Raw genomic sequence first — 24,393 nt, 5'->3', positions numbered from 1 at the left:
AATGCCTTGTATCACCTATAATCTATCAGCCTCCACCTTCTCTGGGTTCAAATGCTGATCTTCCCTGCACATAGCCCTTAACGTGATTATAAACAAGGTATTTAAAGAGGAAGTAAACCCTCCTCAGGAAGTTGTACCTATAGGTAAGCCTATGATAAGGCTTACCTATAGGTACTGTAAATATCTCCTAAACATGTACGGTTTAGGAGATATTTACCTTTAATGCAGCCAGTGACGTCACTGGCGCATGCGCTCTGAAGGAACGGCTGATCGTGCCGTTCCTTCAGAGCCCCGTGCCGTGACCGTCGGCTCCCGCGGGAGTGACGTCACCGCGGCTCCGGCCAATCAGATGGCCGGATGCCGCGATCCCGGAAGACGGGCGACTGAACATGTCGCTCGTCATACAGGTAAGAGAGCGGCACGGCGGGGGCTCGTTCTAAGGTAAGTATTTCATAATGAGCTAGTATGCGATGCATACTAGCTCATTATGTCTTTCTCTTGCAGGTTGTAAGAAAAAAAAATTTTTTTTGAACGAGTGTACAACCTCTTTAAGCAGGGTAAAAAAAAAAAAAACCTCTGCCTTTTAGAATCACTTGGTTCCTTCCCTTGCCCAGGACTACATTTCCCATGAGGCATTGCTCCTCACACATTCACAAGTTCTCTGCCTTCTACTGACATGTATGAACGGTGTACTGAGCTGTATGTACGTTGCACTGTATTTTCTGATATGTAAACAAATAATGCATTCTGTATGCAGGACAACTAATCGGCTGACCGATTAATCGATTACGGAAATAGTTGACAACTATTTTCATAATCGATTAGTTGTCGATTAATCGATTAGTTGTTTCAGCCCTAAAATTAAGGACTATTAAACGCTGAAGAGAAGACTGCAGCTAGGTACAACCTATGTAGGAGGAATTTTCATCTGTGTAACACCTGAAGTCAATCTCTTCACTGGGACACATGTTGGAACCCATTCGCTGCCAGAGCCGGTTTTGCACTTACACACACTTAAAAAAAAAAAAAAAAATCTAGGCCTAAAGATTGATTAAAACACCAAAAGTTTTCTGAAAGCAAACCCTAAAGAATAAAACGTTAAGTTACTTGATAATGTAACTGTTTATGAAGTGCAGGTTTTCAGCAAATGATGAATTTAAGTTTGGTTAGGCCATGCAAAATTGCAAATGCATTATATTACCATGTTTTTGGTAAGTTCTAGATGAGGTTGCACTTGGTAAGTAAATACCAAGCATGAAAGGCCTTACAACTATGCGTGCCTGTGAAAGGACGAGCTTTGGTAAAAAATGTTGGCTTCATATAGTCTTTAACCCCTTCCCGCTGTCGTAACAGAAATATGCAGCCTCCGCTTTAAGGGGTTGTACTGGGGTGATGCCTGCAGCTAGTGGCATCATTCTGGTACCGTTTTTAGAGCAGACGGTCGGCTTTCTTGTAATAACCAATGCTGCTAATCAGCCGCTCTGCTGTTATTACAAGCAGTGGGATGAGGCCTTCTCCCCTCCCGCCACCTTCAGAGGCTTGCCTGGGTTTCCCGTCCACTGGGAGGCCCGGGCGGCCAGCCAGCACGTCTGCCGGCTGGCCAAAGACCAGAACTAAGCCAGAATCGGCTTTGATCAGGTCTAGTAACCCGGAAGCGATGTTATGACATCACCTTAGGTTATTGGAGCTTTAAATGGGCCAGATTAAAAAAAGTTTTCAAAACAGCCTAACTTGGCGTTTTGAATGCATTTCAGGTCTTTTAGGCCCCAGATCCCTCCATAAAGAGTACCTGTTACTGCCCATTGGTGTCGGAGGGATGTTAACATTCCTTGTGACAGAAATAAAAGTAATGGAAAAAATACTCAGGCAGGTGTTAAATTCAGCGTGAGAGCACTAAGTCGTGCCTCTCGCATATGTAAACGGTGTTCAAGCCACACATGTAAGGTATCGCTGCGATCATTAGATTGACAGCAGCCATCCTAGCTCTGGACCTCCTCTGTAACTAAACAGGTAACCGTTAAAAGTTTTTAAAGTCCCTTCGTTTGTCAGCATTCCACGAGTGTGTACTATTTTAAAGAATGACAGGTTTGGTATTTACTCGGCGTAACATCTTTTACATTATCCAAAAAAATTAGCTAACTTTACTGTTTTTTTTTTATGTTTTTTAATAAAAAAATTGCATTTGAAAGACCGCTGCGTAAATACCCTGATATAAAATATTGCAATGATCGCCATTTTATTCTCTAGGGTCTCTGAAAAAATGGGGTTTTCAAGTAATTAGCAAAAAATACTTGATTTTAACCACTTAAAGATATAATGCGGCAAGCTGGCTCCCCTGCGCAAACCGCCGTATGGATACATCGGCTCGTGGGAGCAGGTCTTGGGCGCGCAGGCCTAAAATATTACATTTTTTATTTATTTTTTTTTTGAGAATGTCATATAGCAGAATGTGAAAAAATACTTTTTTTTTTTTTTCAAAATTGTTGCTCTTTGTTTATAGCGCAAAAAATAAAAATGGCACAGGTGAGTAAAGTTGGCCCAATTTTTTGTATAATGTAAAAAATGTTACGCCGAGTATCGTGATCTTCTAAGCAAAAAAATTGCAATTCTCATTTTATCCAGAATCGTACAGCTCTACTTTAACCATTAATAGTATCTACAGTGCCTTTGAAAGTGTATACACCCCTTGAAATTCTACTTTTTGTCATGTTACAACCATAAACTTAAATGTGTTTTTATGCCCCTTTCACACTTGTGCAACTTGTCCTGCGTCTTGGGGCACCAAAGTCGCATGACAAGTCGCATGACAAGTCATACTCCATGATTTCCAAAGAGTACCGTTCATATCTGCAACTTCAAGTTGCAACGACTTTAAAGTAGTCCCTGCACTACCTTGGTCTGACTTTGATGCGTTTTAAGGTCCCTAGACATAGGCATTGCTTCAAGTCCAGTCAAAATCGTGCGACATTTAGGTCGCACAAGTGTGAATAGGGCCTTATTGGCATTTTGTGGTAGACCAACACCAAGTGGCCCATAATTGTGAAGTGTAAGGGAAATGATAAATGGTTTTCACAATGTTTTACAAATACCTGAAAAGTGTGGCGTGCATTTCTGTTCAGCCCCCTTTACTCTGATACCCCTTACTAAAATCTAGTGGAACCAATTGCCTTTAGAAGTCACCTAATTAGTAAATAGTCAACCTGTATGTAATTTAATATTAGTATAAATACAGCTGTGAAGCCCTCAGGTTTGTTGGAAAACCTTTGTGAACAAACAGCATCATGAAGGTCAGGGATAAAGTGGAGAAGTTCAAAGCGGGGTTAGGTTATAAAAAGAACCCAGGCTTTGAACATCTCATGGAGCACTGTACAATCCATCTGAAAATGGAAAGGGTGGCACAACTGCAAACCTGCCAAAACATGGCCGTCCACCTATACTTTCAGACAAGGCAGGGAGAGCATTCATCAGAGAAGCAGCCAAAAAGCCAATGGTAACTCTGGAAGAGCTGCAGACATCCACAGCTCAGGAGGGAGAATCTGTCCACAGGACAACTTTTAGTCATGAACTCCACAAATCTGGCCTTGCTGGAAAAGTGGAAAGAGCCATTGTTGAAAGAGAGCCATGAGAAGTCCCGTTTGTTGTTTGCGAGAAGCCGTGTGTGTGTGTGGGGGGGGAGACAGCAAACGTGGAAGAAGGTGCTCTGGTCAAATGAGACCAAAATTTAACTTTTTTGCCAAAACGCTATGTGGCGGAAAACTAAGGCTGCACATCATCCTGAACACACCATCCCCACCGTGAAACATGATGGTGGCAGCATCATGTTGTGGGGATGCTTTTCTTCAGCAGGGACAGGGAAGCTGATCAGTTGATGGGAAGATGGATGGAGCCAAACACGGCAATGTTGTAAGAAAACCTGTTAGTCTGCAAAAGACTTGAGATTGGGGCAGAGGTTAAGCTTCCAGCAGGACAACGACCCTAGACATACAGCCAGAGCTACAATGAATTGGTTTAGATCAAAGAATATTCATGTTAGAATGGTCCAGACCTAAATCCAATTGAGAATCTGTGACAAGACTTGAAAATTGCTGTTCAGACGCTCTCCATCCAATCTGTCGGATCTTGAGCTTTTTTGCAAAAAAGTGGGTAAAGATTTCACTGTCTGCAGCAAAAGGTGGTTCTCGTATTGATTTAGGGGGCTGAATGAAAATGCACACCACACATTTATTTGTAAAAAAAAATTTGAAAATGTATTTTCCTTACACTTACCAATTGTGCGCCTCTTTGTGTTGGTCTACCTCTCACATAAAATTTCTCTTTCGTTGATTGATGATACAGCTCCAGAATCTTCTCGATCATTGGGTTATGCTGCCCCCTACAGGAGTAGGATGCTAGGCTGAAAAAAGCTTTACCATGTCTATGGGGCGGTCCCTGGGGTATACTCCCACTTCTGCTATATTTTTTTTATACTTGAAAATTGTGTTTTCTAGACCTTTGCGGTAATATCAAGTACATTTTAAAAAATTTAGACTACCACTGTTCTATTCTCTAGAGTGTTAGCTTTCAGAATGTATGTTTTGGGGGTTTTATGGAATCTTCAGGCCTAAAATATATGTGTGTGTGTGTATATATATATATATATATATATATATATATATATATATATATATATATATATATATATATATATATATATATATATATATATATTATAAAATTAGGGATGCACCGAAATGAAAATTTTGGACCGAAACCGAAAATACAGGATGCGATTGGCCGAAAACCAAAAATGACTTTTTCCCCCAAATAATTTTAAAATAGATGGAACAGGGGCATACGCCAAAAAACAGGCAGCGACGTACACCTGTCGCTGCCACCCTGTCACAGTATATGTACTGTGATGGGTTGGCAATAGGTTAATTTAATTACCAATGGTATTTGTATTATGCAGCATGAGGGGGTTAATGTATTGTCACTGCTGCATTAGTGACCGACCAGTGGCAGTTAATTAACCCTTGTGCTGCATTAGTGCAACCAGTATCAGTGTTAATTAACACTGGTTGCACTGATACTGGTTGCACTAATGCAGCACAAAGGGGTTAATTAACTGCCACTGGTCGGTCACTAATGCAGCAGTGACAATACATTAACCCCCTCATGCTGTATAATTAATACCAATGGTAAGCTTGTATAGCAAAATGTAGCGCTAATCTTAAACTGTCTGCACAGAATGTCCTTGTCAACTCCGGAGGGAAAACAGCAGTTCTTAAATTATCCACATGAATGAATGTGAAAAAGATCTTCAAATAGATGAGAGTGAAGATCCTCAGTAGTAGACCACCACCAGACACCCGCACACACTGGTCCTTACCAAATACAGGTGACCCTCATCACAAAGGTCAAAACCGCATGATAGTGCCTGAGCCCTGGAACACCGGGATCCTTCACTTCTCCCTCCTTGCATATGTCAATACAGCAGGCAATCTCCACTCCGGAGAAGATTGCTGGGATGGAGGCGCTGTGTGTCTGTCTGGACACAGACAGACACACAGCGCCTCCATCCCAGCAATCTTCTCCGGAGTGGAGATTGCCTGCTGTATTGACATATGCAAGGAGGGAGAAGTGAAGGATCCCGGTGTTCCAGGGCTCAGGCACTATCATGCGGTTATGACCTTTGTGATGAGGGTCACCTGTATTTGGTAAGGACCAGTGTGTGGGGGTGTCTGGTGGTGGTCTACTACTGAGGACCTTCACTCTCATCTATTTGAAGATCTTTTTCACATTCATTCATGTGGATAATTTAAGAACTGCTGTTTTCCCTCCGGAGTTGACAAGGACATTCTGTGCAGACAGTTTAAGATTAGCGCTACATTTTGCTATACATTGTTATCTGATCTTGAATTTCAAAGATTTGTGTTGGCTGCTTTTCGTCATGTTGTTTTATACCATATTTTAGCGCAGCAATATCCTGCTATATTACCAATGGTAAGCTGCCTCAGCTATCACCCCTCCTCCCCCCCCCCCCCCCCGCATCAGCCTCAGCGTCCCTCTCCTACTCAGCTCCTACCGTGTCCATTATTCAGAAGTCCCGCCTCTGGCCGGCCGCCCGCCTCCTGGTGATGTCACTACTACTACGATCTGTCCATGAATGAACTGACACACCGGGCGGGCGAGCGTCTGCTAATATCTGTCACTATGTGAGCTTCTCTTCAATTTCCTGACAGTCCGGGTGGGAGGGCGGGGCGAGCGGCCGCTGATAGAACTATGTGATCCTTCCTGTCAGCTCAGCGGGACTGTGACTGTGTGTGAATGAGAACTGAACTGACCTGACACCGGGCGGGGGGAGCGGCCGCTAATGACTATAACTATGTGAGAGCTTCACTTCCTTGTCAGGCATGTATCTCCGCTGACAAGGAAGTGAAGCTCTCAGTTATAGTTATTAGCGGCCGTCTCCCCCCGCCCCCCCCCCGCCCGGTGTCAGGTCAGATCAGATCTCATTCACACACAGTCAGTCCCGCTGAGCTAACAGGAAGGATCACATAGTAATATCTATTAGCGGCCGCTCGTCCCGCCCTCCCGCCTGGTATGTCCCTTCATTAATGCAGAGATCCTAGTAGTAGGGACGTCATTGAGAGGCGGGTGGCCAGCCAGAGGCGGGACTTTTAAAACCTGCCCTGCGCTGCGCCCTCCTTCCTCACGCTGGCCATATTAATTTCGGCACTGTTAACCCATTATCGGCCGAAATGAGATGGGCTCATTTTCGGCCAATAATTTCGGTGCATCCCTAATAAATAAATAAATATATATACATTTTTTTTTAACAAATGCAAAACCTGCTTGGGCAGCGAAAAGAGTTGACATCCAAAATCTGTAAAAAATGAAATTTCCTAATTGCACTATTCTCTGGACCTGAGGTGCTAAGTTGTCACAGAACACTTAGACAGGTGGCTCAGATACACAATTTTTAAGCATATGGCACATATAGTACTTTAAAAGTGGAATCTCCTAGTTGTAGTACAGGCCATTTTTAGGCCTCATTCACAGTGGGAGTTCCAGTGTGTTTGTGCAGTTAAAAGGAAAAGGTGCACGGTCGAGTCCTGCTGCAGAAGGCCTGTGAAACCCAGCTGTGGCTGGATGTTGCATGGGACGGCTTTCCAGACATTTGTCCCACCTGCACAAAAATGCTAGGATCTTCTGCACATGGGTTATAAGGTGTGCAATAAGGTTGATTGGCTGCCTTTCCCTAGCTCCCAGCAGCTTCTAGATTTACCTGTGTTGGCAAGGTTGAGGTCACCTAAAGCCAAGTGGCTTCTTGTATCTAACTCCAATAAACTTCAAAAAATATAGAATAAATTGAGCAAGAAAGCTTTTCAAATCAAATTGCACTCCTTACACTTCTGGAATGTACTTATTCTTTAGTGAAAATAATACATTTTACCAAAATATATACTTTTGCTGACCTTTTCGTTTTGCCGTTTATTTTTAGGTGGCGTCAAAAGGTGCTGGTTTGAATCCAAATGCAAAGGTATGGCAGGAAATTCCACAAGGAAGCACTGAAGTTTCACAAACTGTCAATGGCACTGAAGATTCTTGGGATGAGGCAGGAGCCGCAACAGAATCGCATACAGAAGGTGTGTTTTTTAGAATACTGTCCTGCTCAGTGCTTGATTTGCATTTTGGTGTCTGTTTCACCTTGCTCTAGTATTTTCACTATTCACTTCATCACAAGCTGTCCATTTAATACCAGACACTGATCTTTAAATGACCAGTATTTTAATTAAAACCAATGATATAAATAAACTGTAAACACGCATGAAATGTACTTTTTTTTTTCTGATATATTGGCTTTTTAATACGTTCTAGTTAAAAAGGTCATAGCGCATGTGATTTGTAGGAAAGCTTTAGCTGCATGAATTTTTTTTCATTAAAAGTGAATACACGTTCTGGCAGGTGTTAAACTGTTACGGTTTGATTTTGATATCTGGTATGCGATTGGTTTTGTGTAACTTAACAAAATGTAAATGTACACTTTATTTTTTTAACAAAACACCAGGATAAAACAAATGATTCATGGTAAGGTTTGACCGGTTCCAGAGTAACTGGCTAAAATTCATTTAGGTGGTTGACACTGTCAGTTATTATGAGGGGACTGAAGGAGTACACTGTGCATGCGTGGCTTCTACACCCAGAAAAGCACTTACTCCTGTAATGCTTTGGGGTGGGCAGTGCCCCATATAAGCAGTTTCTGGAAATAAGCCAGGATGTAGGAATGTACACATTTTGGGTAGAATTTATGGGTTACAGAAATCCTACAGGTTTGATATATTTATCAAACATTGTTTATAAATGGCACAATGCATTTGAAACTCCTTGTGTTTGCTTGCATTTTTGAAGCATGCCTGAGCCCTTTCAGTAATGTCAATCACAGAATCATGCAATTTCTCTTACGTCCTCTGACAGTTGCCGCCCACTCATTCAGTCTTCACCAATGGGTATTGACCTCTTATCCATAGGAGCAAGCTAGGCACAAGACTTGTTAAAAACTAATTTACATAGACACACCTATGGGGGCTGTCCCACTGGTCCAATACCCCCCTGCTATCAGCCATCCCAACTCAGTTTGTCTTCTGCCTAGTTAGGAGTAATGGCCCGTACACACGATCCGAAAATCGGACGAAAATTAACGCTTGTGAAAGGATCGGACGATAATCGGATCGTTAGTACACAGCTTACGAGAGGCGATCACGACAGTTCACCCGATATTATCCGGTCGTGCAAGCATAAAAATTTTGATCGTATTATAACACATCGTACGATAATCGTATTATCAGTATGTTGTTCGTCCGAAAAAAATGGTGAGCAGTAGACAGCGCATGAGCAGTAGACATCATTTTCCCCTCACACGCTACAGCGTGGTTACGCATACCGGAAGCTAAGAATTATCGTCCGAGAAATTTCGTATCATGAGTAACCTCTCCCTTTTAAGCGAATATTATTGAGAGCTGCTAGAATACGAAAAATAACGGATGGAATGTCGCCCGATTTTCGGATCGTGTGTACTGGGCATTAGATGGGCTTCCATGTGCTGGGGCTACAGTCTCAGCCTTTTTTCTGTTTTATGATTTTATTTTCTGCAAATGTGTTTTCTTTCCACTACTAGCTGTTTATCAGCATTTAGTTAATCGGATCTTCGGATGAAGACGGCGTTGCGGAGCTGGGAGTCGCACTTGTCGTCCTGGTGTTCCAGGGCAGAGGGCCTTATGGAGTCCCAGCCCACCATCGAGTGTTTAGCAGGCTATGCGTACGCCCTGGCCTCGCAAACGACCTGTCCCTGCCTCAGGGGTGAAAGCCTGCGAGGTGGCCACCTCGCTTGGACTTCTCAACCGCGGTTCCGTGCGTTGCTAGCGTCCTGCGTTTTTTGGCTGACAGCACCCCCACCGCCTGGGGTGGGAGGATTCCCGTTGATGAATGGCGCCCACGCCATCTGGTACGGTGAGTACATTCTGTGTGGGGCCTCTGTCTGGGGCTGGCAGTCTGATGTCTGTGGTATCCCCTCCTGTCTGTGCGTTTTGGGGCTCCCTTACTCCCGGTCCCTGCGGGGGCTGTACCGTGTCTGGATTGCTATGTGGGGGTTTGTGGGGGTCCCTCTCCTGAGTGCCACTGTATTGTGTGTTTTGGGGTGCAGACATGTGCGGCGACCGCTGCGGGGTTAAAAACCGCCGGCCCGCCATTTTAGGTGTGGGCAAACTGCTGGCTTCACTGTGGGCGCTTCTGCAGCAATGAATGTAGTGTGTTTTGGCGCCTTACGGCGCCATCTTGTGTGTGGCAATGTGTTCTTCTGAGCACATGTCGGCGGCCATTTTCCCGGAGCCTCCCATTGCTTTCTATGGGCATCCATTTTCCCTTGGTGTGCTTCCTAGTTCAGCCTCATGCGGTGACATCACTTCCTTTTTCTCTACAGAGAAGATCGTCAGGAGTGTGGTAACACTTGTGGGGTCTGTCTTTGCTGTTCTTTGTGGGGAATACCTCTGGCTATCAGTTTATTCCTGCTTGCGGGGCCGGTTTGCATAGTCCTCGCTAGCGGTGTACTGCGGTGGGATCGCTGTGTGCTTAAAGGGCCAGTACCTTTAAAAAAAAGTTTTCTTATGGAGTCCCAGGACAGCAAATTTCCCCCAGCTTTGGCGGGTGATTCAGGTTCCTCTGAATCTTCTGCTCTGACTGCTGCACTTGCGACTTTAGCGTCCAAAGTGGATTTGATGGCTGAACGGGATACTAGAAAAAGGCCTAGGCTTCTCATTCTTCTGATTCTGATATGGTTGCCGTAGATAGTGTGCCCCTTGAAGGGTCTCGTTCTTCCCAGTCTGAAGGGGAGGCGGAGGATGAGGAGGGGGATGACTCTATGGCTGCGCTGATTACTGTTATTAAAGATACACTATATTTGGAGGATGAGCCCAATCCTCCGGGCAAGCGGTCCTCTTTTGGTACCCGCAGATCCCGTAAGGTGGCGCAGGTGTTTCCTTGCCCTACTGAGTTTCACGAAACTGTGAATGAACAATAGCGCAATTTGAAGCACAATTTTGTGGTGCCAAAACGTTTTTTCCTAATGCTGTAGTCGATCCCATTTCCCAAGTCAGTGACTTTCTACATCCTTTATCCACTTAGATAATGTACTAATACATTGTCATTGGAAAGCTTCTGAATTTTCTTAGCTATCAGGCAGACCTGTAGACATTGAAAAAGAAAACTCTGGGATGTTTAGGCGTAGACATGACTCGTGTCTCCATTTAAACTGTTGGTTAATCTAAAGGACCTTTTTGCTTGTCTGTACTGTGCAAATTGGCAGTACAGCAAAATGAGTCTACAGGAAAGCATCAAGAGATGATGCAAAGTCTGTATGCAGCTCAGTGGCATTTGTTGCATTTGGCCCTGCATTTCAAATATATATAGCCTAGTGAAATGTAACCATCCTAATTGTACAGAACAGGCAAAAAAAACCCAGGACCAGTGCGTTCTGGAGCTGCAGCTTCAAGCTGTAAAAACGTCTGACGCTGCTAAAGGCCGAATAACGTTGCTTAACCACTTTACCACCGCCCACAGTAATATTACTGCGGCAGAGTGGCTCGTTATCGTCTGACGACGTAGTACTACGTCGTCAGACACTCCCCCTTCTGGGCGGCGCTTGCGTGCCGCCGGAGGCTCGCTCCCGCTGTTTTCAGTCACAGCGGGAGTCGGGCCAGGGGAGGAACAGCGGCGATCGCCGCTGCTCTGCCCCGACCGTCGGGGATCTAGTGTGGAGATCCGCCCGCCTGTGTAAACACAAGCGGGCGGATCTCCATAGTGACAGGGAGTGACAGATCGGACTGTTCAGCATAGCTGGACATCCGATCTGTCCATGACTCACTCAGTCCCCCCCCCCCCCACACGTCAGTAAGCACCAGGCATACATTAACCCCTCTCTCTCCAAAAAAAAAACCCCTTCCCTGCCAGTGTCATTTTTACAGTAACAGTGCATATATATAGCACTGATTACTGCAGTAATGTCACTGGTACCCCCAAAAGTGTCAAATGTCAGTCAAGGGTCCGAACTGTCCGCCGCAATGTCGCAGTCCCGCAAAAAAAATCGCAGATCGCTGCCATTACGCGTTAAAAAAAAAAAACACCAAAAATGACAAATCTTTCCCTTTGTTAGTAAACGCAATAACTTTTGCGCAAACCAATCAAAATACGCTTATTGTGATTTTTTTTTTTTACCAAACATAGGTAGCAGAAAACAAATTGGCCAAAAATTTTTAAAAAAATTGGTTTTTACATTTTTTTTTGGGAATTTCATATAAAAAAATGTTAATGTTATTTTTTCAAAATAAACGCTTTTTTTGTTTATAGCGCAAAAAGTAAAAATCGCACAGGTGATCAAATACCACCAAAAGAAAGCTCTGTTTGTGGGGAAAAAAAGGACATAAATTTCGTTTGGGTACGGTGTCGCACGACCGCGCAATTGTCAGTTAGTCGCACAGCGCCGAATCGCAAAAAGTGGCCTGGACGGAAGACAGCAAAATCCTCCGGTGGTAAAGTGGTTAACGTGCGTTAAGCCACGTTTATATGTTTTTTTCTTCCATTCAAAATCAATGGTTCCATATGAGAGCCTATTGATTTGAATGGAAGGCGCACCGCAAGTTGGATCAGGATGATCCGACTTGCGGTGCGACTTGCGCTGTGAGAATCTTGAGGGGGAGCTCCACGCCAAAATGGGGAAAAAAACGGCCTGGGGTTCCCCCCCAGGTTCCAAACCAGGCCCTTCGGGTCTGGTATGGAATTTGAGGGTAGCCCCACGCCAAAAAACGGTGTGGTGTCCCCCCCAAAATCCATACCAAACCCTTATCCGAGCATGCAGTCCAGGAAAGGGGAGAGGACGAGCGAGCGGCCCCACCCCCCCTGGACAATACCAGGCCACACGCCCTCAACATGGGGGGGGGGCGTTCATCGGAGGACTGGATAGACACGCCGCATCCCCAATCTCCACGCTGCGTGCCCCCGGGGGCATGAGAGCAGCGGGAACGGGCGGATGTCATTTGTCTATGGCCCGGTAAGGAAGTGGTTAAATTGGGCTCACCTGGCAATCTAATTATCACAGGTGTCCGAGATTTCAGTGATCAAAAGAGCCCGGAGACACAATGGCATCCATGAGTTAAACTGAAAAACAAAATATTTAATCTTTGTGACCTTTAAATAGAATTTGAATAATAATTTGGAACAGGGTGTATGCTAAAATGACACCACTCAGAGCTCAGTATCGGGAAATGGCTATGGTGGGTACCTGTTAAAGAGACAATTTTAAACAGGAATATTTGCTCTGTTAAAGGCCTGCACAACTCCTATTTTGGAGATGATGCAGCAGAGCAGGACCCAGGTGTAACACTCATCTCAGTATTTGATTCTCGCTCTTTCAGGCACAACAAGTGGCCTACTTAGCAAAAACAATTTCTCTATTGTTCATTGATGGACACAGTCTATGACCTTCATATCAGTAGGGTTATACTGCCCCCTACAGGAGTAGGACACTAGGCAGAAAAAGTTCTGGCTACGCCTATGGGCAGTTCCCAGGGGGTATACCCTCTCCCTGCCATAGGATGTCAGTTTTTAATCTGCCAAGTCAGGATTGAGGACCTAGTTCCTGGCAAGTTTTATTTATTTTTTTTTTTTTTGTTAGATCTCACAGGAAAAATAATCCTGAGAAACATCTAAGCAACTAAGCTGGATCTGGGCGATGGGCTGGATATATAGATCCAGTGGTCTCCCGGCCAGCGAGCGTGCACAGACCCCAGCATCGGATGGGGACTGGCCCCGCGAGTTAGACTCGCCAGGTGACCGGTTCTAGGCCCGAGTAGCAGCGTTCCCTTTGGCCAACAGCCCCTCCCCCCCCGGCAGAGAGGGGTTCTTTCAGGACATGGCGCCTGCCTATTTCCTGGTATGGTGAGTAAATGTTGCCCCCTCTTCCCCTGGCAACCCCGGGTTCCCCTCTATTTGGTCACGCATACCCCCCCCCCCCCACCCCATTCACTACTAAGGCTATAGGATGTTTGTAGCTCCTCCTGGGGGCTAGGACCAAGCTTCAGGCCGATGGTGGTGGCAGGGGGGGTGCGCCACCGGCGACAGATGATCGTGCGGGGGGGGGGGCAGTGTTTACCCACACTGCAAGATGTGGTGGCCATATTGGTACTCCGGTGGCCATTTTGCGGTGGATTTCTCTTGAGAATCACTGGCGGCCATGTTCTCGGAGTTCCTCCTGCCTTTTTTTTCTGGTGGTGGAGCCCCTTCCTATATCCTAGTGCTGACACTCAGATCTCTCTGTGGATCGAGATTGCTGCAGACACGTGCTGTGCAGCTGTTCTGGGCCTCTTGGTGCGTCTTTGGTGAAGGGTGGTGAGCCTGGGGGGTCTCTATCTGCAGCGCGATTGGATTTTCATTTTTTTTTTTTACCTCAACTTTTGTTGACGGGTTCCTCCGGTGCAACATGGACCCTGCAGAATAAGTGTCCCCACCTAACCCCCTCAAGGAGGCAGCAGGGCCCTTTTGATCCCAGCTATCCATAGATGCACTTTCGGTGGTCCTGGAATCCTTTGTGTTCCTGGTGGAGGTGGCCTTTAAAGGGCGAGGTGCTAAAATTCCTACCCCTGCCTCATCTGATATGTTAGATTCTGAATCTGATTCAGCCACCGCAGACGCGGGTCTACTACCTTTCGCCCTGTCTCCTCTGATAGTAAGGATGACAATTCTACCTCCGCCACCGTGCAAGAAAAGGCACTGGTGGACGCACTGGTTGTATCTGTGCGTGAGACCCTAAATATGGAGGACGCAGCAGCGACTGCAAATGAGGGCCAGGTTACGTTTGGCACTCACAAGCCATCCAGAGCGGCAAAGGTTTTTTCCCATTCCTGCGTATTTTGACAACCTGCTCGAAGAATGGGACCGCCCAAAGCATTCCCCTGGGGTGCCTAAGTGGCTTGCTAGGCGCTACCCCTTTGAAGAGTCCCTTATTAAAAAGTGGACTGTGCCACCTACGGTGGACCCTCCGGTCTCAAGACTGAATAAAGCTACCATGACCCCGGTGGAGGATTCCCCGTCCTTTAAGGATCCGGCAGATAGAAACGTGGAGTCCGTGGCAAACCTTGACTTAATGAGCCAAGTTGCTACGCCGTGACCTGGAAACTACTTCTGCCCCCCCCCCCCCCGCCTTTGTGGAGCTGTTGGTGCAGGGGCTGCAATTTTGTTTGCGGTGCCGCGCTAGATGCTGCTCCAGTTTTGGGTCGATTGTCGGTTTCGGCAGTGGTCCTCCGGTGTATACTTTGGCTAAAGTACTGGTCTGCGGATCAGACCTCAAAGAAGGCCTTGATCACTTGTTTGGGGCTGCTCTGCATGGCCTCATCAAAGGTCTCGCTTGGGGGTAAGACTACCTTTCTCCCACAGGCTAACAAGGGTAAGGGGCCAACTAGAAGAAAACACAGGCGCCACTCTAAGTGCAGTAACTTGAAACTTTTTTATTTGGATAAACCGCTAGATAGGGGGGTACTCACAAAAGGGATGATTAAAACAGCTCATAAAACACACTCCGGTAAGGATCAGGATGGCTCGAGCGGTGACAAGTAGACAGGCTGAAGCGGTAGCTGCCACACTTCCTCGTCCCGGGGACACTCAGATGACCGTCCGTCGTCACTTCCGCGAGCGTGATTACGTCATGGCGCCGGCGACGCGTTCTCGGAGCATGCGCTCCTTCCTCAGGCCGATATCGCGCCATTTTGGATGTGGGCTTAAGTAGAGAGGGAGCCAGAGTCTGCCCGGTCCTAGTGCCCGCCTTGAATTCAAATGTTGCGGCGGGTTATGCTATTCTAATACATGTAGCAGCATCTAACTAATATGGCTGGAAGATTTTTTATATATATATTAGCAGCAATTCACAAAATGATGATGGAAATTTTGAGCAGTGGTTAGAACCATCAAAGCACAATATTAAAGCAACCTAAAAGCAAAAATCTAAAACAAAATTAAAAATGAAGTTAAATTAAACTAACAATATGCTTATAATGAGCAATGTCATTGACTATAAAAAATTGTTTTGAACAAATGGAAGTTATTGAATTCGAAAAATAAAATAAAATAACAGTAAATTAACAATGAAAATAAAAAATAATAAATAAAAATAAAAATAAAAACGAAAATAAAAGTAAAAATGGAAATGGATAAAGAAAATATAAATATAATATAGTAAAATAATATATACGTGGATTTCCTGATATGATATATGTAAAAAAAAAAAAAAAAATTATATAACATTTATGTGTATGCACATGTTATCAATATGATCTTCATGCACATAAAAACCCCATGAATAATAAATAGATAAAAATATATATTATTAAATTTATATTAAAAGGTATAGAACAAGGGGATATGCTAAAAACAGCTACATAAATAAAAATACATATATACTCTCTTGTAGTAGTCCATAAATAGGATGTCAACAAGGAAAATTAAAAAGAAGGGACAGAAATCTGTTCAGGGCGGACTATATGAGCGAATTTGTTTCGATTTCCTCATTTATGCCACCCGGCACTAACGTATCCAGGGTGTAGATCCAGTACGCTTCCCTTTGGCACAACCGCTTAAAGCGCTCGGCTGGTGCAAAGGTGGCTGGTATGGACTCTATGATCCATACTCTCAAGCCAAGGGATGATAGATCATGAAACAGCAGAAAGTGACGTGGAACACTGTGCTTATCCTCCCCTGCTTCTACAAATCTGCGATGTTCCCCAAACCTCTTCCTCAAGGGACGAATAGTTCTTCCTACATAAAACTGTCCGCAAGGACATGTCAAGCAATAGATGACGTAGTCCGTGGAACAGTTATAGAATTTGGTGATGGGATATGTTTTGTCCTTAACCTCAAAACTTTTTTGCCCATGGGTTACATGCTTGCACGTTAGACATAATGCTTTACAGCATTGATACATGCCTATGAGCGGGATAAGGCACAGTCGCGCTTGAGAGGGTGTGGGTGGTTTCCTCAATTTACTAGGAGCAACCATACTCTTAATATTTCTAGCCTTTCGATAGGTGACCCTAGGTTTCGATGGCAAATTATCCTTAAGATGGGGATCCTCCAATAAAATTGGCCAATGTTTCACTAGAACCTGTTCCATCTTTTTAAATTTAGTGTGAAATTGAGTGATGAATCTCGGTATACCAATCTCGGTGTTAGGTGTCTTCCTCTCATGTCGTACGTAACCAGTCTTATACGTGTCCTGGGCTAGATTTAACAGGGGTTCTGCGAAGGCCTTATCTGTAAATTTCCTTTTTAGCATAACACTTTGCTCTTCATAGTCTGCATCATTGGTACAATTTCTGCGAAGTCTGCAGAATTGGCTCTTGGGAATGTTATTAATCCACCTGGGGTGGTGGCAGCTCTTAAAATGCAAAAAGGAATTGCCTGCTGTAGGTTTAGTATAATTCTTTGCCTCTATTTTGCCCTCGTGATGGTAGAGAAGGAGATCCAGAAAGGCCAACTCAACAGGGTGATGGACTGAAGTAAATGATAGACTGTAGTTGTTTGAATTACAGTGACTGACAAATTCTGAGAGCAAAGTGGCCGTGCCATCCCAGATTACAATTATGTCATCTATATACCTCCCATAAAAGACAATATGGGAGGTATAAGGATTGTTATTCCAGACATAATTGTCCTCCCACATGCCCATAGTCAGATTGGCATAGCTGGGGGCAAAATTTGCCCCCATAGCTGTGCCATTGACTTGCAGGTAATAATCATCCTCAAATAGGAAATAATTGTGGGTGAGGCAAAACCTGGTTGCCTCCACAACAAACTCGGCCTGTGAGGAATTTATGGTGGGATGATTCGTAAGGGCACGAGCCACTGCTTCAAGCCCTATGGAGTGGGGGATGGAAGTATATAAAGATTCTACATCCAAGGAAGCCCACAAGTAAGTGGGTTCCCATTTGTATGGTGAAAGTAATTCCAAGAGATGGACTCCATCACGGATGTAGGATGCTAGATTTTGGGCCAGGGGTTGGAAAAATTGATCCACATACTGAGAAAAAGGGTTTGTAATACTGTCCATGGCCGCAACTATTGGCCTACCTGGTGGATTCTCCGGATTCTTATGTACTTTTGGAATGTGATAAAAATAAGGCGTGGAAAAGAAATCTCTATTGAAAAAGGAGTGTTCTGATTTGTTAATAATACCCGCTTCCTTGGCTTGTTAGGAGCCCTGTTGCCTCACTAATATAACTGGGTTGGGGGTCTGTAGGGAGTTTACGATATGTAGCAGTATCTGCCAAAAGGCGATGGGCTTCCCTAAGGTAGTCCTCTCGATCTTGGATAACAAGGGTAAGGACCAGCGTCTCAGATCGGGCCCTCCCTTTTCAGCACTTTTTTTTTTCCTTCCCTCAGGGTCAGTCAAGAAGGCAAAGTTCCCCAAGGCCCCCTCGTGTGGACCCAAGCGATCAAGTTTCTCCAGACCTGAGGACAAGGCCCCTTCAGCCTGAAGGTGCACCCTCACCCGTATCTGGGGTGGGGGGACATCTTTGCCTGTTCCCGGACCTGTGGCTATACCGGATACAAGACAAGTGGGTTCACAATGTCATACGGTCCGGGTACAAGATGGAGTTTCGATTCGTCCCACCGGTAAGGGTCTTCCCTTCCAATGTGGGACTGTCCCCGGATTGATTACAGGCTCTTTGGGGCGGTACAGGACCTGGTACAACAGGAAGTAATAGTTCCGCTTCCGTGTGCGGAACTTTTTCAGAGCTTTTATTCAAACCTTTTTACGGTCCCCAGGAAGGAAGGAAAGGTGCGTCCGATCCTGGATTTGGAGGCACTGAATTGCTTTGTGCGAGTTAAAAAAATAAAAGATGGAATCCATTCGCACCGTGGTGGCTTCCCTACATCAGGGGGAATTTCCTGGCCTCCGTAGGCATCAGATGCCTACCTTCACATCCCTGTATGTGCAGGACATCAACGTGTTCTGCGCTTTGCCTTGGGAGAGGACCATTATCAGTTTGTGGCATTACCCTTTGGTCTCGCCTCTGCTCCTCGTGTCTTCACAAAGGTGTTGGCTCCGGTCCTGTCGCTGTTACGATTGGGGGGGGGGGGGAATATTGGTCCTGGGTTACCTGGACGATTTCTTCTCCATGCAGTCTCCCACGGTGCTAGTGACAAATTTGGAGATCACCATGAGAACTCTGGAGGAGTTCAGGTGGATTCTTAACCTTCAGAAGTCGTCCCTGGTTCCTTCTATATGAGACTGGACTATGTGGGCCTGACTTTGGACTTGACGGCAGCCAGTGTGTTTGTTCCTCCGGAAAAGCTCCAAAATTTACAGACTGCGAGTCAACTGTTGCTGTCCAGCTAATGGTTGTACCTTCGGACCTGTATGAGAGTTCTGGGACTGGTGTCGTCCTTTGAGGCGGTCCCCTTCGCTCAATTTCACACGAGAATCCTCCAGAAGGAAATCCTTCTCAAATGGAAAAACAATCCAAATTCCCTGGACAATAAGATCCAGCTGAGCCCGGTGACCAGGGAGTCCCTGATCTGGTGACTTCGGTCCCCGATGTTCAAACAAGGAAAATCCTTCCTTTCTATATATTGGACAGTTGTCACCACGGGTGCCAGTCTGTCCGGGTGGGGAGGGGTTCTCGGCAGGTTTTCTGCTCAAGAAGTCTCATCCCTGGAGGATTTCAGGTTACCGATAAATGTACTGGAGCTGAGCGATCAGGCTTTGCCTAGTCCACTGGACCGAGTACCTTCGGGGTTGTCCACTGCGTTTTCAATCGGACAATACCATGGCTGTGGCTTATGTCAATCACCAAGGGGGCACCAAAAGTCTTTGCGGCCTTGGAAGTGGCCGGCATCCTCCGATGGGCTGAAAGCTTTGTTCCAGCTCTCTCCACTGTTCATATTCCAGGAGTGGAAAATTGGCAGGTGGATATCCTAAGTCGACAGACCTTGGATCAAGGGAAATGGTCTCTTCATTCGGAGGTGTGATAGCAGTTGTGCCACTTGTTGGGGCACTCCAGATGTAGATCTGTTGGTGTCTCGGATCAACAGATAAGTGCAAAGGTCAGTATCGGCTGATGTATGCTTTGCCTTCTTTCAAGTTGCTGCCAAGACTTCTTCGCAGGATCGAAGCGGAAGGGATTCCGATCGTTCTTGTGGCTCCGGACTGGCCTCGCCGATCTTGGTATGCCAACCTGGTCAGGCTAGTCAGACGCTCCTTGGAGATTTCCCCTCAGGTAGAATCTGTCTCAAGGGCCAATCTTCCATCCTGCTTTATGTCGCTGGCTTTCTTGGCTTGGCTGTTGAAAGCCAGGTGCTGAAGGGGTTTGTCTACTTCAGTGATTCCTGCTCTGCTTAAGCCTTAAATCGAGAAAAGAGACTTCAAGGAAGAGCTATCATTGTATGTTAGTCGTATATTGCGTGGTTTTGAGTCTCTTGGGGTTTCCCCTCGCTCTTACTCGGTTGCTCGGATTTTGGCTTTCTTTCAATGGGGAATTGTTCAAAAGTTAGCCTTGAGTACCATCAAGGGTCCAATTTCAGCCTTGGCAATTTTCTTTCAAAGGCCACTAGCCGCCCATTCCCTGGTGCGTAGCTTTATCAAGGGGGTGCAACACTTTGTACCTCCGGTGCAACCTCTGTTGCCACCTTGGGACCTTAATTTGGGGACCTGTATTTGGTGCTGTCGGTTTTCCAGAAACCTGCTTACCTTATCCCAGAAAGTGGCCTTTTTGAGAGCTTTTCTGCGTGCAGGGTGTCGGAACCGGCGGTGTTGCCCTGTCCTCCCTACATGGTAGTTCAAAGGGATAGTGGTACTTTGTCCGAATCCGTCCTTCCTTCCGAAGGTGGTTTCCAGTTTTCACTTAGAGGAGATTGTTAACCTCTGTGTCCTAAGCATCCTAAGGAAATTGCACTACATACTTTGGATTTGGCTGGGGCACTCGGTGTACTTGGCGACTACTGAGTCTTTTCAAAGGTCAGATTCACTCTCTGCACCCTGGATGACCCAAGGAAAGGGCTGCCTCCTTCTGCTGCGACTATTTCCAGATTGATCAGACAGTTGTGCAGGCTTCAATTTATGGTCAGGTTCCAACTTTCCCTGTTAAGGCGCATTCTACTCAGGCGCTTAGTGCTTCCTGGGCTTTTTGCCATCAGGCATCTGTGCTTCAGGTTTGCAAGGCGGCTGGCTACCTGGTCGTCTGTTCACACTTTCATGAAGTTTTAAAAGGTGAATGTGCTGGCATCTGCTGATGCCTCTTTTGGCTGCATAGTTTTGCAGGCTGCTGTCTAAGGGGGTTTGTCTCCCTTGAGGGTGTTTAATGTTTTTTCAGGTGGGTCTCATCTTGTTCTGAGTCCTATGTTGCCTGGTTGGCTATGGTTTAGCCTTGGGGAATTGTCTGCTGTTCCTAACCCTCATTTTTATCGCAGTGCTTTGGGACGATATGAAGATCAGAGACTGCATCCGTCAATGAATGATAGGGAAAATTGGAATTTGGTCTTACCGTAAAATCCTTTTCTGAGTACTCGCCCCTCCTATTTGAGTTGGGTTGGTATTTTCTGACACTGCTTTGATACAAAACTGACATCCTATGGCATGGAGAAAGGGTATACACTTGGGATTGCCCATAGGCGTAGCAAGAACTTTTTCTGCGTAGTGTCCTACTCCTGTAGGGGGCAGTATAACCCCACTGATATGAAGATCAGAGACTGCGTCCGTCAATGAACTAGAGAAAAGGATTTTATGGTAAGGCAGAAATCCAATTTTTCTGCATCCGAGTCACAATTACTAATTTTTTTTCTTTAGTTGTCCAGGGCTTAAACACCCCACCTCTTCTGCCTCCATTTTTCAGCTTGGACCCTGATATGCTGGTCCTAGGATGCTGCATTGTGGGGAAATGAAGAGGATGTTGGAAAGCTGTCCTATTGAAGAGGGATGCTTTTGAATGCATAATCCTTCCTTCATAGTAAAAATTTAACTGTCCTCTTGACATGCTGCTTTGGGCAAAAAGACCAAAAAAAATTCTCTGTTCATGAACAAAATTTGCAGTCTGACTAGGTCATTACTGAAAGGATTTGTATGCTCCCCAAATTTTTTTGCTGCATTATATGGGCCACAAAAATGGGCTATTCCTATTCACCATTCTGTCTGCTCTAAACAAACCTCGCACTGTAGCTTTTAAAGATGTTCCATCTTTTAGGGTGCATTTACACTTGCGAAAGCACCAGCTTGTGCGATTAGATGTGAGAAACCTTTTTGGAAGTTCCTGTGATTAGCTTTAAGAAGCATTCCAAGTAATGGGGGGGGGGGGGGGAGCCAGTTCCTGTAGCTAATCCTCCCCTGTGCTTGTAATTGCTCATGCAGGAATCCCTTGCGATTGTGATCAGCCATGGACACAGGCTGCATAAGCTAAATCCATCGGGACACCTAGAGTCTGGCTGCCCTAAAGCAAACCAAATAATCTTTTGGACATTAATTGGCTGTACAGCAGTCTGTGGTCCACATTTCAGGAGTGGACAGCTGAAAATCGGATGAGCTGAGCTGCTATTGCCTGGATAAAGGGGAATGGGCTCTTCCAGAGGTCTTCAATCTGATACCTCCAAAAATGGTTAATTCAGGATGTAGAGATCCTAGCTTCCAGATTGAGCGTACAGTCTATTTCCAGAACAAGGGACCGACCCTCTAGCTCTTGCCTCATATGCCTTGATAATCCCTTGGTCTCATTTCAAGCTAATTGTATACCTTCAGTGCAAATCCTTCTGCTCAAGACAATGGAGCAAGGAAACGTTGATGCATCAAACTGGCTCAGAAGAATCTGGTACACAGACCATACTCATACTATCAATTTACCCATTGCTTCTATACAAACAAGGCCTCCCGTTCCATCCTGCTTAGTATCTGGCTTTAACAGCATGGCTGTTGAAACCCAGGTGTTAAAGCAATTTCCAAATCTTTGTTGCCTTGCTAAAAGATATCCCACCTTAATTTTAATTTTTTGCCTGGTATAGTCACAGGGACTAAAGTCTGATTCCTGTTCCTCGCATTCTGGTATACAGGTCTTACCAGATGTTGGCCCTAAAATAAATATTGTAGCTTAACAGCCCATGGATCCAGCACTGTCTTAACCCCTGGGCCAGTTCTTTGAGTCCCTGGTGCCTGAAGAAATCTCTGCATTGTAAATGTATCAGAGCCATTAGCGTATACCTCAAGGCTACTAAATCAGATTGATTTCCTTATAGTACGGTTCTCTGGACCTCACAAGAGTCTGTCATGTGCATGTTTACTTCAATGCATGAAAACATTGGTGTATTTTCAAGCACATACAACCTTTCTCTTCTGTGGCCAGTTGTAATTGCAACCCGTGGTTTTCTTATGCTAGACATGTTAGGAGCCCCTGTTCATGTGCATGAGGCTTCATAGCCTTTGCTTTTGTGCATATGATTTCAGCTAATTAAAAGCCTCTAAACATTCTGGTACATGAGACCATGCACACAAATGAGTATAGCCAGCACCTACTTCTGAAGCAAATGCAATACTTGATTTTTATCCAGAATTAAATGCAGCCTAATTTCACGTTTTTGCTCTGTGGGCCCTTATCATGAGACCATGCACGACAATGCTTTTGTGTATCAGCATTAACACTTGTAGGATATGTTCTGAGTTTATAACTTAAGTTTGGGGAATACATACTACGCTCATGAACAAATTTATGCCAATGCACGAAAGCATCCTTGTATGGCAGTTAAATGTGCATCCAACTATTCTCCAGTTGTGAAACAAGGCTGGGATTTTACACTGGGCATATTTAAGAGCTTCAATGTCATGTGCATGAGGCCAAATGCATCAATGCTTTAATGCACTACTTGTATCTGCAGGACGTATTCCCTGAATAGAGGACTTCTGCCTTCAGGGAATGCATCATTTATGCATGCAAATATTTAATGGTGGCCATACGCTATACGAAAAATCGTTTGAACTCCTTTTTGAAAAACAAATCCTCGACCATGAGAGCAGACGATCGTGTCTCATATATCGAATTTTGATAGATAAATCGTTTAATGGACATCAGTTTTTTTTTTTTTTTGTTCATTTTGTCGCATGTGCCTAGTGCAAACAGTTCGGGCGAGAAACAACCTTTCAAGGACCAAGGATATTACTACAGTAATCGGTGCTAAAAATATACCCTGTTTTTCTAATGCCATTGGCAGGGAAGAGGTTAACAAATGGACCAAATGACAAAAGTTTTGAATGATATTTCGGCTACTGATTGGCCAGCATTTGCCGATGCATGAAACCTTCTCTTGCTGGCTGTACCACCTGTGGCTCCCTGGGCACAGATAAAAGCCCGAATTTTATGCTAAGCATATTAAGCCTCTACATCGGTGTACATGAAACCTAATGGTTGCAGTTTGAATGCTAAAAAGAGAATTTGAGTATAAGAATAAGTGTTTTTTTTTATTATTTTGTTTAGGCAATTTAGAAGTTCAGAACGAGGCCTGTAAGCCATTTGAAGTAATGTATTCCGCCCCTTGTGAAGTGAACAGGAATGGTCTTCATTTAGAGGAAACTGCTGCAAATGGAATGGACTTATTAGTACAGGACGAACTTGGATACCAAATGTTTGATGTATCAGGTGAGTTTGGCAGACTTTTTCGAAGGATAATGTGGAGACTTGGAAATGTAACTCTTCCCAGAAAGGTGCATCTACATACTCTGAGCTTAGATTTGATATTTGGCTTTTCTTTATCTGAAAATGCTACCCAAATTAAATTGGTGGTAAAGGCTCAGGGTTTAACTTCATTCTATGCATGAAGATAAAAAAACACCATTGACTG

The 24,393-nt window shown here is 45.0% G+C and overlaps 1 protein-coding gene across 1 annotated transcript in view; it reads left to right on the top strand.

Annotated features, from left to right (window-relative positions):
• Window positions 1-24,393, top strand: part of LARP4 (La ribonucleoprotein 4) — a 178,147-nt gene that overhangs the window by 9,074 nt on the left and 144,680 nt on the right. The window contains exons 2-3 of the mRNA XM_082247084.1: window positions 7,484-7,628; window positions 24,030-24,191. Coding sequence (XP_082103210.1) covers window positions 7,484-7,628; window positions 24,030-24,191 — 307 coding nt within the window. The remainder of the gene's footprint in view (window positions 1-7,483; window positions 7,629-24,029; window positions 24,192-24,393) is intronic.

Source organism: Pelophylax lessonae (genome assembly GCF_965119305.1).
Source record: "Pelophylax lessonae genome assembly, chromosome: 2".
Taxonomy (NCBI): Eukaryota; Metazoa; Chordata; class Amphibia; order Anura; family Ranidae; genus Pelophylax; species Pelophylax lessonae.
The sequence above is the reverse complement of the archived record's forward strand: the minus strand, read 5'-3'. Positions and strand labels throughout refer to the sequence as shown.